Genomic DNA, 14,234 nt, shown 5'->3' with positions numbered 1-14,234 from the left:
CAGTTCTATTTTCGAGTATATATATATATATATATATATATATATATATTTATACCACATCACAAGTCAGAAGGTAATGAAGATGTGTTCAAATCAGAAACATGGATTCAATTGTGGTATTTGATAGGAACATTAAAAAAATGGCTGAAAATTTTTACAGCCATTACAAAAGTTGTTTTACAACAAACAATCCGCTTTGCGACCTTAGTTAACACAGTGCTTTTTCTCTAGTTTTACTAAAAAATGTTCTCATTTTTTAAAAACTAGATAACCTCCATTCTATAAACATATTAAAGATGAGTTTAATAGCTCAAAACCTCATCCACCACGAGATAACTTGTAGGAGACAATAACGGTTTCCTTCATCACCTCACTAAATAGTGAGGAAGAACACAGGTTTACCTGGGGAATAAAACAAAGCAATTACAGTATTAACGCCAAACCATTTAATGTGATACAATATCAATGAAGTTTATTTAATTCATACTTCATCGACCTTCCGCTTTGAGCTTCAAAACAACCAAAGTTATTCCATCTGAAGTTGTCATAGGTTTGAGCTCTGAAGTATACTCTTAACTGAAGAGATCCAAACATAACATATATTCTTTACTCTTGAATCCAATCATGCAACAGTGTCAAAGGAATAATGGTTCAAACCAATTGATGATGATTCGAACCCATCATCCATAGCCAGCTGGCGATATCTCAATAGTACATCTCTATATCTCGTATATAGAGACTAACATCAGTATATGATGTTTGTACTGGTTGCAATGGAATAACTTTCACTGTTTTGAAGCTTAAAATGGAAGGTGAATGGAGTAAGAATTACATTGACTATGTTGATTACCTTTCTCACTAAAAGCTTTGGATTATGTCCAACCTATTTAATATCACTGTCTTCAATTATGTACTTAATGCAGCTGGTATGGTCTGTGAGCAAGGTCCTTGGAAGTGAAACCTGAAATGAAAAACAAAATAATGCAATAGTTACAATATGTTGTCATTTCGTAGATTCCTTTGTGTAAGCATACAATTTAATTTACTGTTTTATGATAAATTATGAGATGACTCTATAGTTACAGGCAGCGTTATGAGATAAATATTTCTCACCCTTTCTTAGTGTATGGTTTTAGCATTGAGGCAATATTTGAGCCTCTTCTCCCTTTGAGAAAAGAACACATGCTCAGAAACAATACCTATAACATGGTACTATTAGAAAAGATGTTTTAATGATATTACTCAAACAATCCTGTTGCCAAGGTATTGCATTCATTGTTAACTAGTTTTTCAATGACACAACAGTTCATTGATATATCTTCATTGATGTTTGTAGCTTGATGTTCAGTAGTATGAGGATTTAAAAAATACAATGAGGGCTTAGTGGTAAAACCAATCAAGTACATTTTAACAAATAAAAAAGGAAAACAAAAAAATGTATATATATGTCAGAAAGTAAAAACCGGTGCAACTCAGAGGCAAATGTTCAACTCAAGGTCATAAAACTGAGTCAAGCAACGATGAGCATGGCTGCTGCTTGGATGGGTAACCGCTAAGCGATCCTGTCCTTGCAAGCCTGCCCAGCCATTGGTGGTGGTTCTCACCTTTAAACTGTTGGTCCCCAGGTTGTGTTAGAGAGAGCTCTTATCCCCAACCTTGCTATGTGAAATAAGAAAAAAACATTCTAAGCTTCTGGCAGGTTTTGAATTTTATATATCCACACCCTTTTCTGTACTCATCCAGAAATATATTTGCCATTTATACAAATTTAGTTAATGTAAATAAAAGTCGTTTGACAGGTATTTGGTCTTCCAATCATAGGTTAGTTTTTTATTTTTCCAGTGCTTTTACCAACTCCAAGTTCCCTAAAAATACTTCGAACTGATTCACCTTTGTCTATACGCTAGTGTTTTCAGCTGAACCATCCGGCGGCCAAACCAAACGAAGCCGAACGAGAGGAAACCTACTGTAGAACTAAAAATGTATATGTAAAGAAATCAAACAAACCAATTAAAAAGAGTATATGAGCTATTTTAAAATGAACTGATTGACCTATTGAAAATATTCGCCTGAAATAAGGTAGACATTATTACCCAATGACGTATTATTCAACAAGCACTCACTGAAAGTGGTGGGTAGCCTCGGTGTGTTCCACATTGAACTCAGCAACAGGCACCCCTCGTGAGGCTAGACCTGGAGCCCACATTGCTGCAGGATACACCACTGATGATGTACCAACAACCAAGCAGAGGTCACACTCTTCTATGGCTTCAGCTGACACAAACATGTACGTTTATCATTACAAAACACACAATTGGAAAATACCCCTGTGTTTAAAAGCAAATATTGATGAAAAAGATTCTAGTTCATTATTTTTTATAATCATTTGAGCTAGTTATGCTGACGTTTATTTCCATTCATATTCTTTTTGACATATATTCTTGATTGAACTACAAGATTGTGAGTGAAATGAAAAATGTCTTTATTAGAGGCGAAGTTGGGACTATAAAGTCCTCTCTACCATTTAACCTCACCTCTATACCACCTCTCTGTCTGAAGACACAGGTAACAGCTAGTTAATTCACTGGCATTAGTAATAAATTGATTGATCAGTAAATCTACCCAAAATTCATTCAACATTTAATAAAACTAACTTGTAGTATATTGTTTCTTAGTTTTCTAAAGGTGTTGAAAAATTTGGACTCAAGAGTATTTTCAATAGGGGCTGTAGCAAAGGTGGTTGCCCACTCTTGCACTTTACTAATTACATCATTGTTTAAAATTAATGTGAGTTTAATGATTTGGGTAACTGTAATTAGTCTCAATATGTCTGGAGGAAAATAGACAAGCATAAAATAATTAATTAAAACTGGTTTCTAATCTTATAATTAATTCTTAACTGGTTTGTATTAATTATACTTAATGAATTATTCAGACTGATGTAAAAACTTAAGAAATTAAAAGTGAATAATTTTTAATTGTAGTAACTAACAATTACTGTAGCGAGTTGCACAATAATTCATATCGTAATTTAACTAAAGTAATGATGAGAGTAAATGTGAAATTAAGTAAAAGTCATATAAGAAACACGTACTTGCTTTGTCCAAGGCGTCCTCGTGAAGGTTCTCACCGAACCACACAATGTAAGGTCTTAGAAGACCATTGCACCCGGACTTCTTGCAACGAGGCAACTCCTTTAGCGGAATCTCTGGCAGATCTTTGTCGAGATCTGGAGCACTGTAAATAATTACTCGTTACAGGGGCGTATGTTGAAAATTGTTTCGGAGGGGACTCAAACACTGGATAGTTTAGGAGGTACAAAAATACCCTCTAAAAACAGGGGCTCGGGAATCTTCCCCCAGAAAATTGTTTAACTTCAAGACATCAAAACTTTTAAACTTAAAAAAAACTACTGGGTCCTGTTTTAATGTTTCTTTTTCAAAACTTAGGGGGCTTGAGCCCCATAAATGCCAATGATTTGTTCCTACACTTTTATATATCAATCAACTTTTTATTTTTAAATGGTCAACTGGGTTACAAATAAAATTTTTCTCTCAGCCAATCAATAACTGAATGCAATATCAACAAACATTTTCAAATTATATACAACTATGTATAACTGAATAACACATATTTGAAGTTTGAAATAGTTCTAATCATGATATAGGGTGCAATCGCATCTGCTGTATACATAGACTCTTACAAAAGCTGTAATATAGTAAACTCCTTGAACACACCACAGCAATACATTACAATAGATAGATATACACATAGTATGAAATTTCATTAGAAAAGTCAACAACAATCAATAAATTTTTTTTATGGAGTGAGAAGAAAATATTTTGTTCATTATAACTTGCATTAAATTTTAAAATATTAATATGATTATCCAGACATAGTAGTTAAAGTCACTACTAAAAATAAAACAGCAAAAACTGATTAAGAAGTTAAAAAATGTATACAACATAATTATATTCATGTTTTTTTACAAACTCCCGTGTAGTGAATTAGGATCAGAACACATTTTATATTTTTTTGTGTAAAATTTCAACTAACTGTTATATGTAAAAATAATAGAAAAATACATTAATTACTTAACATAATCTTATAAGTTATTTGACTTATGAATACTATTTTGTAATCCTCACACTAATTTATAAAAGATTGTATCTATCATTTAAGATATAATCAGAGAATATAAAATGAAAAATAGGAAAGATCTTTTAAAGTATAAGATTTTTAAATTTATTTTTTTTTATTTATAGTAATTTTTATTGCACTACATATGTTTCCCGCCAACTCTTTGATTAACTACCCGGCAATCTTTGGTCACAAAATTTTGTTGGCTAAAATTTAATAAACATTGAACACACATAGTAAAAAAAATTCAATAACAACAAAATTCCACACTGTATTGCTATTGCTATTACTTGGTCCATCTCTCTGCGATGTTAACTTCCTAAAAACTAACTTAATTATTTAGAACATCAAATTTAAACAATTTGGCATCTTTAAATACCTTTCTTCTAAAAAAATTATTATTATTAAAAATTACTAAAAATAACCGAATTAAATATTTCATTTTAGTTAACCCTTACAGTGCCAACGTCTGGGTTACTGGACGTTTTTAAGAAAATGCTTAAAAAAATATATTACATTACGTATTTTATATCAAATATTGCTACGTTTATTTGTTAAGCATGTTGTATGCGGTACAAACACAACTGATCAATCAGTAACAATTTTGAAAGTTTACGATAAAGTTGGTGGTCATCAATGATGTTGTAGTCGAGACGATATGTTTTCATAGTGGTCAGTCAGCTGTTTCAGCTTTGTTAGAATGTTATGGTTATGATTACATTTGTTTATAATTAAAATAAAACTAAATTGTGTGTATGTGTGTAATTAAGGCATGTAGTGAAGTATTATGAATCGTTCAAGGTCCCCACTGAATGAAAATACTCTTAAGCCGCGTTTACACTGGAAACAAAACATGTTCCTGGAACTTTGTTTATATTTTGCTACTATCATGAAATATTTTGCACACAATGTTCCTAAACATTTTAGGACAGCCACTCTTGAAGATGTCTAACGAGGAGGATGTTCTTCTTCTAGCTGCCGCTACCTGTGTTTTGTTATGTGACAGAGAACCCAGGAGGTTCTGGGTAAGGCCTTCACTTGCGTCACGAGGTGTTTATAGTGGAAGCGACCTATTCAAAGACCTTAACCCTAGAGAGCTAACGTGTTCAAAAAGTTACGTTAAAGCTAACGAATCGTAAAAATTACGACAGGATTCAAAAAATGTACAAATACATTTTATTTTACAAAAATGCCATTTAACTATGTATAAACACTTATAATACAGCTTAGTAAACCTTTTTAAAACTAAGTCTATGGTTAAATCTCATCTATACAATGGACACAGCATCTTCCGCGATGCTCGGCACAGATTGGCTTGGCACATCGGCAGTAAAAGATTGACGTCATCCTCCGTTTTGCTGATGGACATATTCCACAAATTGTTCGACGGAGGTGTTGAGGGACATTAACTTTGTTTGTTTGAAGAGGTGCCTTAATTATTTCAGCAATTGATTGGCGGAGTTTTCTTGGCAAGTTTGGGTAGTTCGTACGGTGCTGAAGCCATGGTGTGATGAGGTCATATTGGATTTGCATTGCAAAGTTTCTCATTAAAAGCGGTTTCGGGCCCATTTTCACCATGTTACTAGTGTAAATAACATAGGAATTTACTCGTACTAGCATGATATTTATCATGGCAAAAAATACACATGATGGCCACTGCCTCGTCTTTCGGCTGCACGTCATTTGATGGCACATTTGATCCAAAGTATCAACTGCACCTTTGGTTGCGTTGTATGTCTCAATGATTAAAGGTTTTTTTGAGTCCTTATCAATTGATGGCTTTTCATGACAAGTCGATAGAAGCAACACATTTTTGGAATTCTTTTTGTCAGAATTTCGTCATATATAGTTTAAAGCCATAGATGATGTAGTTACTAATATTAATATTAAGGTATAAGTAGTTATGACTGCGGTTAGAATGTCGTATCTGTGAATAGTGGTTGCTTGTGAGCACGTCGGTGCCGCTCTGCGAGGCCAGGCGGCTCAGTGCTTCCCTCCCTCTCGCCCCTCTATGCCCTACTCCACGTCCCCTCTCGCGCCGGTCACGGCTCTTGCTAGACCTGCTCAGTTATACCTAAATGACAACTTTGCAACAAATATTTATTTTATCATGTAAATATTTGCAAATAGCCAAAATCATTTTGGGCCTATTCTTTTTTGTTCTATTGTACATTGTTACATAGTTTTTATTATGTCTTTCACTCATAAGGAAAATACTAAAGGAAATGGACATTTGCTAATCAAGATATGCAATTAGTTCCTCATAAAAAAGTAAGCAGCGTTAAACAATGCTAAAATATTTTTTATTTTTTGTGATAATTTGACAAAAATTAATGGATATGTTTAAAATAGAGTGTTCTTTTAGTGTGAGTGTGCATAACATTATTGAGTGTGAGAATTTTTCTGGGTACTTATTTCAGTGTAAAACCTAAAAATTAAAAAAGAAAAATCTTTTTAGATTTTATTGGTTATTATTTTTGGTTTTTATTGTAGAGTACGAAGTTTTGGAGTAAATTTAGTGTTAATATACACATTTTTGTACAAAATAAAAAAAGTTACAACATTTTATTATAATGCCAATTGCTAAAAATGGCACAGCACTTTAGGATAACACCTGTAAAAATATCTTTGGCATTATTAACTAACATTCAAAAAAATTGTCTGCCACTGAAAGGGTTAAAGACAGATGTATATTTTTAAATTTGAGTAGGACTACAAATATAACATAATATATAATGTGGTGACGACATTCAGATACAACAGACAAACAGAAGAGAGACAGTTACCCTCGGCCGCGCAGTGCCTCACAGATGGGACTGTCTCTGTTGACTGCGACTTCACCACACGAGAGACACTGGGTCTTGAACAGTGAGCCGTGGATCTCTGCGACGTTGCACGATCCTGCAGCCAGATGCAGTCCATCCACATTCTGCGTCAGAAGTGTCAGTCTGCGACCCTGGCCCTCGTGGTCCAATTGCTTCTCAAACTCTGCTATCGACAAATGCGCCTGTGTCCATTCAACTTGAATGTATTTTTGTTTAACTAATTGGATATTAATATATTATGTCTATAACTAATTAATTCAATTACTTCATTAATCAGCATCACTAATTCAAATATCCATATTACGATGCTCCACTGTAGTTTCTATTAAAAAACATAAGATTAAAATCATTTAAAAACGTATTGTATATCAGTACTCATATGATTTTCGGTCAAGTCATATATAAATGTATATCTGGTGGACAAACCTATTTCATAATATAGATAAATTCTTTTGTTTCACAACTTTTCTTATTGCTTTCAATAACATGATGGCTCTTAATGTATACCACCTTGGCCACATGTACTGTATAAGACAATTTTAAGTATAAAGGCTGTTGTTGTCTGTTTTTAGAACATATACTTTACTAATCTACAAAACTATTGTGTTTTAAAATGTAATACAATAGTTATAAAAATGACATTTTGTGAATATATTTTATGAAATACTAATCCTAGAAGTGCTACGAATCATGATCACAGTGTATTAGATCACTGCTAAAACACTAGAGGTGCGATCGTGATGCATTACCGAGAATCATCACGGCACCTTTATTAAAGTATCAACTGATATGTTTAGCATACCAAATTAAAGAAAAGAGTTGTTTTAAATAGTAATATTATTCAAAACTTTTGTTCAAAAAATTTCATTATGTTAACAATCCTGTAAAATCATATGGCACACAGCTAGAATAAAAAAAAAATCATGTATAAATAGTGTATTACATATTTAAAAAATTTTTATTTTGTAACAATTATCCAACTGTATATGCTTTTTTGGTATTAAATTGTGCATCATATGTATATAATGCATTTTTAATTCTTTGACGGAATGGAAACAAAAGAAAGTGAATAAAAACATTTAATTCACATTTTTTTCAAGTTTTCAAGACTACATATTTTGATGAAGTACACTGATAAGTTTTACTATTTTTCAGTATTATTTAGTTCTTACATAATAAAATTTGTGCGTCTCTAGAACAGAACAATGTCACAGTATTCACTCTCGTGCCCGCTCATTCCACTGTTAGGTTACCAAGTTCATACACTCTAAATGCTATATCTGATGTCATAGCAGGGATAATTATATACAGGGTGTATATTATGTCTGGAAACACCCAAAATATATCCTTTAATAATTTAAATATAAATTTGAAGCCTCTTACAATCGTGATAGAGATTGGGCATCTACTTTTTAGAACAATGTTTTGTTATGTCACACCAACGGGGGGACGTCCTGCCCGGGGGTATCGTGAATATTCTTAATGGAAGCCTATACCTTGTGATACATAATTTTAAAGGTAATAGCTTACTGAATTGGATGCCACAAACTGCATCTCAAAGGAATTATTCTATCAGAAAATAGAGCATTTTTAGTATTGAAAATTTTACTGATGTTCAACAATGTAATTTTAACATGGTTCTTGCCACAAAATGTGTTACACTAATTTTTTTAGCATTTTTTAAATGTTCAATTAAAATAAAATAAACAATTTATTTTTAAGCTGGTTTCATTAGTACAAATTTACCAGTTTTTATTACAATGGAATAAAACTTATGAGTCCACTTTCTCTCTGATTACTTATGAATCTATACTTGGTGTTTTCCAGTCAGCAGGAAGGTTTAAAGAGGCAAAGGTCACTAGCCTATGAGAAACATTATTGTGTTATTAATCATCTGGTCTACAGGTTTCAGTTTGTTGAGCATGGAGCTTTCACTAGACAGGTCTAAGCTTGGGAATTACAAATGACAAAGGTCATATCATTCCTGTCGAGTTAATCAGTGTCTCTGAAGCATTGCTGTCAACAAGTTATCTAATTACAGTAGTTCAAGTTTTTATTTGGAATTTTAATGGAATTGTCTGAAAGAGAACGAATTACTCTGTTGATGATGCGAGGATATGGCGATCGTCAAAGATCTTATCGGGAAGTTTGTAATTTGTTTAATGACACTTTCCCAGAAAGGAATCTCCATAAGTGTTTCAACAATATCAAAAACTATTGAGCGTTTTTGAAATGACAGGGAGTGTACGTAATCGGCCAAAGTCGGGTAGGATACAATCTGCAACAGATGAAGAACATGCACTAGATGTTTTGCAAACATTTATTGAAGACCCACATACATCGCTCAGAAAAAGCTGCACAGCAACATGATATGCACCCTATGTCTGTGAGTAAGATTTTTGAAAATTAATAAATACAAACAATTTAAAGTTCATTTAGTCCAACAGTTAAGTGAGGATGATTACGGACAGAAGAGTTGAGTTTTGTGAACTTGTGATGCGCAAATGTGATGACAATAGAGATTTTCTGACCAACATACTATTTCTGATGAGGCAACTTTTTTCCTAAATGGCAATGTTAACAGGCACAATTGCCCGTTACTGGGCTAGTGAAAACCCACATTGGATTACTGAGTCCCATTCACAGCAACACAAAAACTGAACGTATGGTGTGGAAATTTTAGGTAACAAAATTGTTGGACCCTTTTTCATCAATGGAAATTTAAATGCCGAACTTTACTACAATATGCTCCAAAATGAAATAATCCCAGCTATTCAAATTGCATCAGGAGAATACTTTGATAATGTATGGTTTCAGCAGGATGGTGCTCACACCCATTATGGGAGACAGGTAAGAGAGTATTTGGATTTAAGGTTTCCTCATAAATGGATTGGCCGAAGAGGAGAAATCGAATGGCCTCCAAGATCTCCGGATTTGTCACCAATCGATTATTTCCTATGGGGTCATTTAAAATCCAATGTTTATAGAAGAAAGCCTCATAATTTGGAAGACCTAAGAAACAGGATTATAGAGGAGATTGCTTTTGATAACTGAAGAAATGTTAGGCAACTCTGTCGAATCATTTTACACAAGATTGGCTCATTGTCAAACCGTAGAAGGAACACAGTTCGAACAATTGCTTTGACACCAAATGCAGGTAAAACGTTTGTTGTAAAGACTTTTCTAACAGCATACATTATTTTTTTATTTGTAATAAGAAATCAATAACATAAGTATTTCCATAATTGTACTGTAATAAAAAACTGGCAAATTTGTGCTAATAGAACCAGCTCAAAATAATATTTTTGTTTTATTTAATTGAACATTTAAAAAAAAAATGCTAAAAAACTAGTGTAAACACATTTTTGTGCAAGAACCATGTTAAAATTACATTGTTGAACATCAGTAAATTTTTCAATACTAAAAATGCTCTATTTTCTGATAGAATAATTCCCTTGAGATGCGGTTTGTGGCATTCAATTCAGTAAGCTATTACCTTTAAAAATTATGTATCACAAGGTATAGGCTTCCATTAAGAATATTCCCGATACCCTCGGCAGGACGTCCCCCGTTGGTGTGACATAACAAAACATTGTTCCAAAAAGTAGATGCCCAATCTCTATCACGATTGTAAGAGGTTTCAAATTTATATTTAAATTATTAAAGTATATATTTGGGTGTTTCCAGACATAATATACACCCTGTATTTATGCTACTGTATTTACATCCTCCAACCTACCAAAATCAATTTTTTTAATTGTATGGAAAAATTCAAATAACGAATTGGACAAAATGCAGGTTGTCCTGTTCACGCACTGCACACATAGGGTGTGCGTGCTTGTACAAGCCATTTTTTGCACAAACTCTGCAATTTTCCTTTTCCGGTCACACTTCTGGTCTTACTATTAATTTTGGACTAGGTAGTGAAGAGGATTCCTTGGAAGATTCAGGAGGCTCTAGTAGTAATCTAGTAGATTCATGGGGGTAAAAGATTATCTACTAACTTGTCTATGAAATCTCAAAATGTCATGTTTTCCATATCTCTACCCATGTGCATGAAGAACAAACCGTTTACCATTGCCATTTGAATAAAATGTACAAATTATTTTTGTATCACCTGATCGTTTCTAGTTTTATAGAGTAGTAAGATATAAGATAGTCTGCTCTGCTCACTCCCTTCATGTGGTCATTACAATCAACTACAGGATTTTCTCTATTGTTTTGCATGGTATTTGAATAGAGATGTATAGAAAATCCCATTCACCTTTCCAATATCCCACTAAAATCCTGTTTCCATACTGGTAGGTAGTTTCACCCTTTCTCAAATTGGCTGTTACAACAGGTTGTAGGCTGAACTTTTGTTCAGCTCGTAACGTGCAATAATTTTTGCTAGGAGTGTCCATGTAGAGAGCATGGCCTTTATTACAAAAAAATCACATGAGATGCAGTACATTTCATAAGTCCTATACATATACTGTAATGTCCTTTTCCTCCCAAAATTATAATCTATCAGAGTACATCATAAACCTAACAATCAAACCCTCAAGTTCACAGAAAGTGGACAATTTTATGCCATATTTATAGCGCTTTCCTTTCCTTAACTGCAGTCCACAAAATCATGCCTTCATCAAGGGACATTTCTTTTGACAAGTGATAAATTAACATCATTTTATTGTTTAACAACTCTAAGGTGGACTAGATTTCAAAGAGCCGATCAATAGGAGCCTCATCTTATAGGTTTCTGGAACAAAAATACAAACATCTCAAGATCAATTGGAATCTTCCAAGGCTTGTTTATTTACGAAAAATTTTTATATTGTATTTCTTGTCAGTCTTCCAGCAGTCTTGAATTGACGTAGCGTCACAGGAAGCTCTCACAATAGACACAGTACTGAAACCAACCCACAAGCCAAAGAACAACCAGTACAATAGTAACAATATTTAGAACGGAGCAAACACTCATCCGATCTTCTACAACGCAAGCTGTAATTTATGTTAAACGTCATGGCATCACGGTTCTATACCAGACGATCCTGGTGGGAAAGGGCAAGGCACGGATCCGTGCTGCTCCTACCAAACGTGTAAACTACACTTTCTACAGTGGTATCTTTATTTCCAATAAAACTCATTTTGAAAGTTTCACTAAGGTTTGTACAAATTAATAAAACTTGTAAGTTACTGGTACATACAAAATTACCCACATAAAAATAAACATTTAAAATCTAAATTGGTGCACAGTCAAACTTTCAATCAAGTAGAATGAGAAGCACATAAATCGTAAGTATGTGTTTAGACCTCATATTAAGTTTCTTGTAGTAGCTTGAGGAAAATCAACCTTCTCACCTGATTGGGTTTCTTGGTGAGTACAAGTTCCCGCCTATAGTGGTAGAATTCCCAGACAAGTGAGGGAGATCGGTTGAATGCCTCAGGAGTAGCAAGGCGTTGTGCCTGGTATTTGCGCCACAATCCCCCTGCACCGCGGAATGTTGGGACACCCGACTCAGCTGAGATACCAGCTCCGGAGATTACCACAATTCTTTGGGCCATTGACAGCACTTCTTTAAACCGTGCCATGTCGCTGCTGACTGCTGGTCTAGATGCCATCAAGCACTGGAAATATAATACATAAGATATTAATTTGATTATACAAGTAAAATACTGAACTGATAACCATATTGGATTATATAGTGCCACATGTGAAATCATTAAAACAGAAGAATAATATTATACAGAGATGAATTAATACAATTACTACAAATTTAAACACATCTACAATTTTTAGTTTAAATCAAATTATTTCTTAAACATGACATTTGTAAAGATAGTTACAAAAGTAAATACAAACTGGTGCATTGGCATAGTATTTTGTATTCTAATACAATATTACATAAATTAAATGTGATAAACCTTAGAAGTCATCAAATAATTATTAGATTAATTACATAAAACATAATGTGTATTTAAAAATAAATAAGAAAATAGAAATGGTACTACTTAGCAGATAGTTAAAAGACTAAGTAATATATCTTAAGGTATCATTTAACATTTCTTCAGTATTATAATAGGCTTTTACCAGTAATAGCTTCCTTCAGGTTTGTCAAATGATGATTTAGGGAGATCTTTCAAAAAATTTGGAACCATATTATAAATTCCTATACCCATGTACAAAGAAATTTTCCAAACAAGTTAGATTGTGATAAGATAAAGTAGAATATTATTTTGGACAGATCTCAAAATTTCATACATATAGAAGGAGGTTTAATTAAAATTATTTAGTTTTTGAAATAACGATTAACAGTTTGTCCTATAATCAATCCAAATCATAACTTGTAATTAACATTTCTAAGTTTGTTCATGTTTTAACTTTAGAAATAATTATCGATAGTTTGTCCTGTAATCAACCCCCTTCATAACTCGTCATAAACATTTCTGAGTTAGATCATGTTTTAGCTTTCAAAATAACGGTTGGCAGTTTGTCCCGTAATCAACCTCAATCATAACTCTTAGTAAACATTTCTGAGTTTGTTCATGTTTCAACTTTTGAAATAATGGTCGACAGTACAAATCTTATACAATGCCCTAAATTCTTAAAAATGTTTAACTTTTATAAAAATAATAAACACAAGTTAGGTATTTTTAAAATACAATTACATTTGGAATGTACAGTAACTGACTAAACAAGCAATGGCTGCAATTTTATTTTATTATACCAAGAAACTAAAAGATATAAACTGCACAATATTGCTGGACAGTATGTCCTGTAATCAACCCCAACCATAATTTGTCATTTACATTTCTAAGTTTGTTCATGTTTTAGCTTTCAAATAACGATTGACAGTTAGTCCTGTAATCAAACTCCATCATAACTCTTTGTTCAAGTGGATGGATACAAAAGTATAAATCTTATACAACATCCTAAATTCTAAAAAATTTTTAAATTTTATAAAATTAATGAACAAGTTAGATATTTTAAAAATACAATTTAATTTGACACATACAGTAACCGATTAAACAAGCAATGGCTGCAATTTTATTTTATTATACCAAGAGACAAAGGTATATATTGCACAACCTGTGTCTTATAAATAACAACATAAAACTAATCTCGAGACACACGGGTGCTATTCAGTGTATTAGGCAGTATCGTATTCTTGTCTAATCATAAAGATGCAACTCTTAAAAACAGCAAAATTGTCAAGATTACTTCAGGAGCTTAAACAGTTATAAACTTTATCTTGTTTCTCCGTTGATTCCACAGTTGGTAACCCT

The 14,234-nt window shown here is 32.9% G+C and overlaps 1 protein-coding gene across 4 annotated transcripts in view; it reads right to left on the bottom strand.

Moving 5' to 3' along the window:
* Window positions 1–423: 423 nt before the first annotated feature.
* Window positions 424–14,234, bottom strand: part of LOC124364577 (NAD-dependent protein deacylase sirtuin-5, mitochondrial-like) — a 27,864-nt gene continuing 14,053 nt past the window's right edge. For all 4 annotated transcript variants that reach the window (XM_046820137.1, XM_046820138.1, XM_046820140.1 and 1 more), the window contains exons 2-6: window positions 12,309–12,575; window positions 6,927–7,147; window positions 3,095–3,237; window positions 2,124–2,274; window positions 424–961 (exon numbers count right to left, since the gene is read on the bottom strand). In XM_046820137.1, the coding sequence (XP_046676093.1) occupies window positions 907–961; window positions 2,124–2,274; window positions 3,095–3,237; window positions 6,927–7,147; window positions 12,309–12,575 (837 nt within the window). In that variant the 3' untranslated portion in view covers window positions 424–906. The remainder of the gene's footprint in view (window positions 962–2,123; window positions 2,275–3,094; window positions 3,238–6,926; window positions 7,148–12,308; window positions 12,576–14,234) is intronic.

This window comes from Homalodisca vitripennis, chromosome 6 (assembly GCF_021130785.1).
Source record: "Homalodisca vitripennis isolate AUS2020 chromosome 6, UT_GWSS_2.1, whole genome shotgun sequence".
Lineage (NCBI taxonomy): Eukaryota > Metazoa > Arthropoda > Insecta > Hemiptera > Cicadellidae > Homalodisca > Homalodisca vitripennis.
The sequence above is the reverse complement of the archived record's forward strand: the minus strand, read 5'-3'. Positions and strand labels throughout refer to the sequence as shown.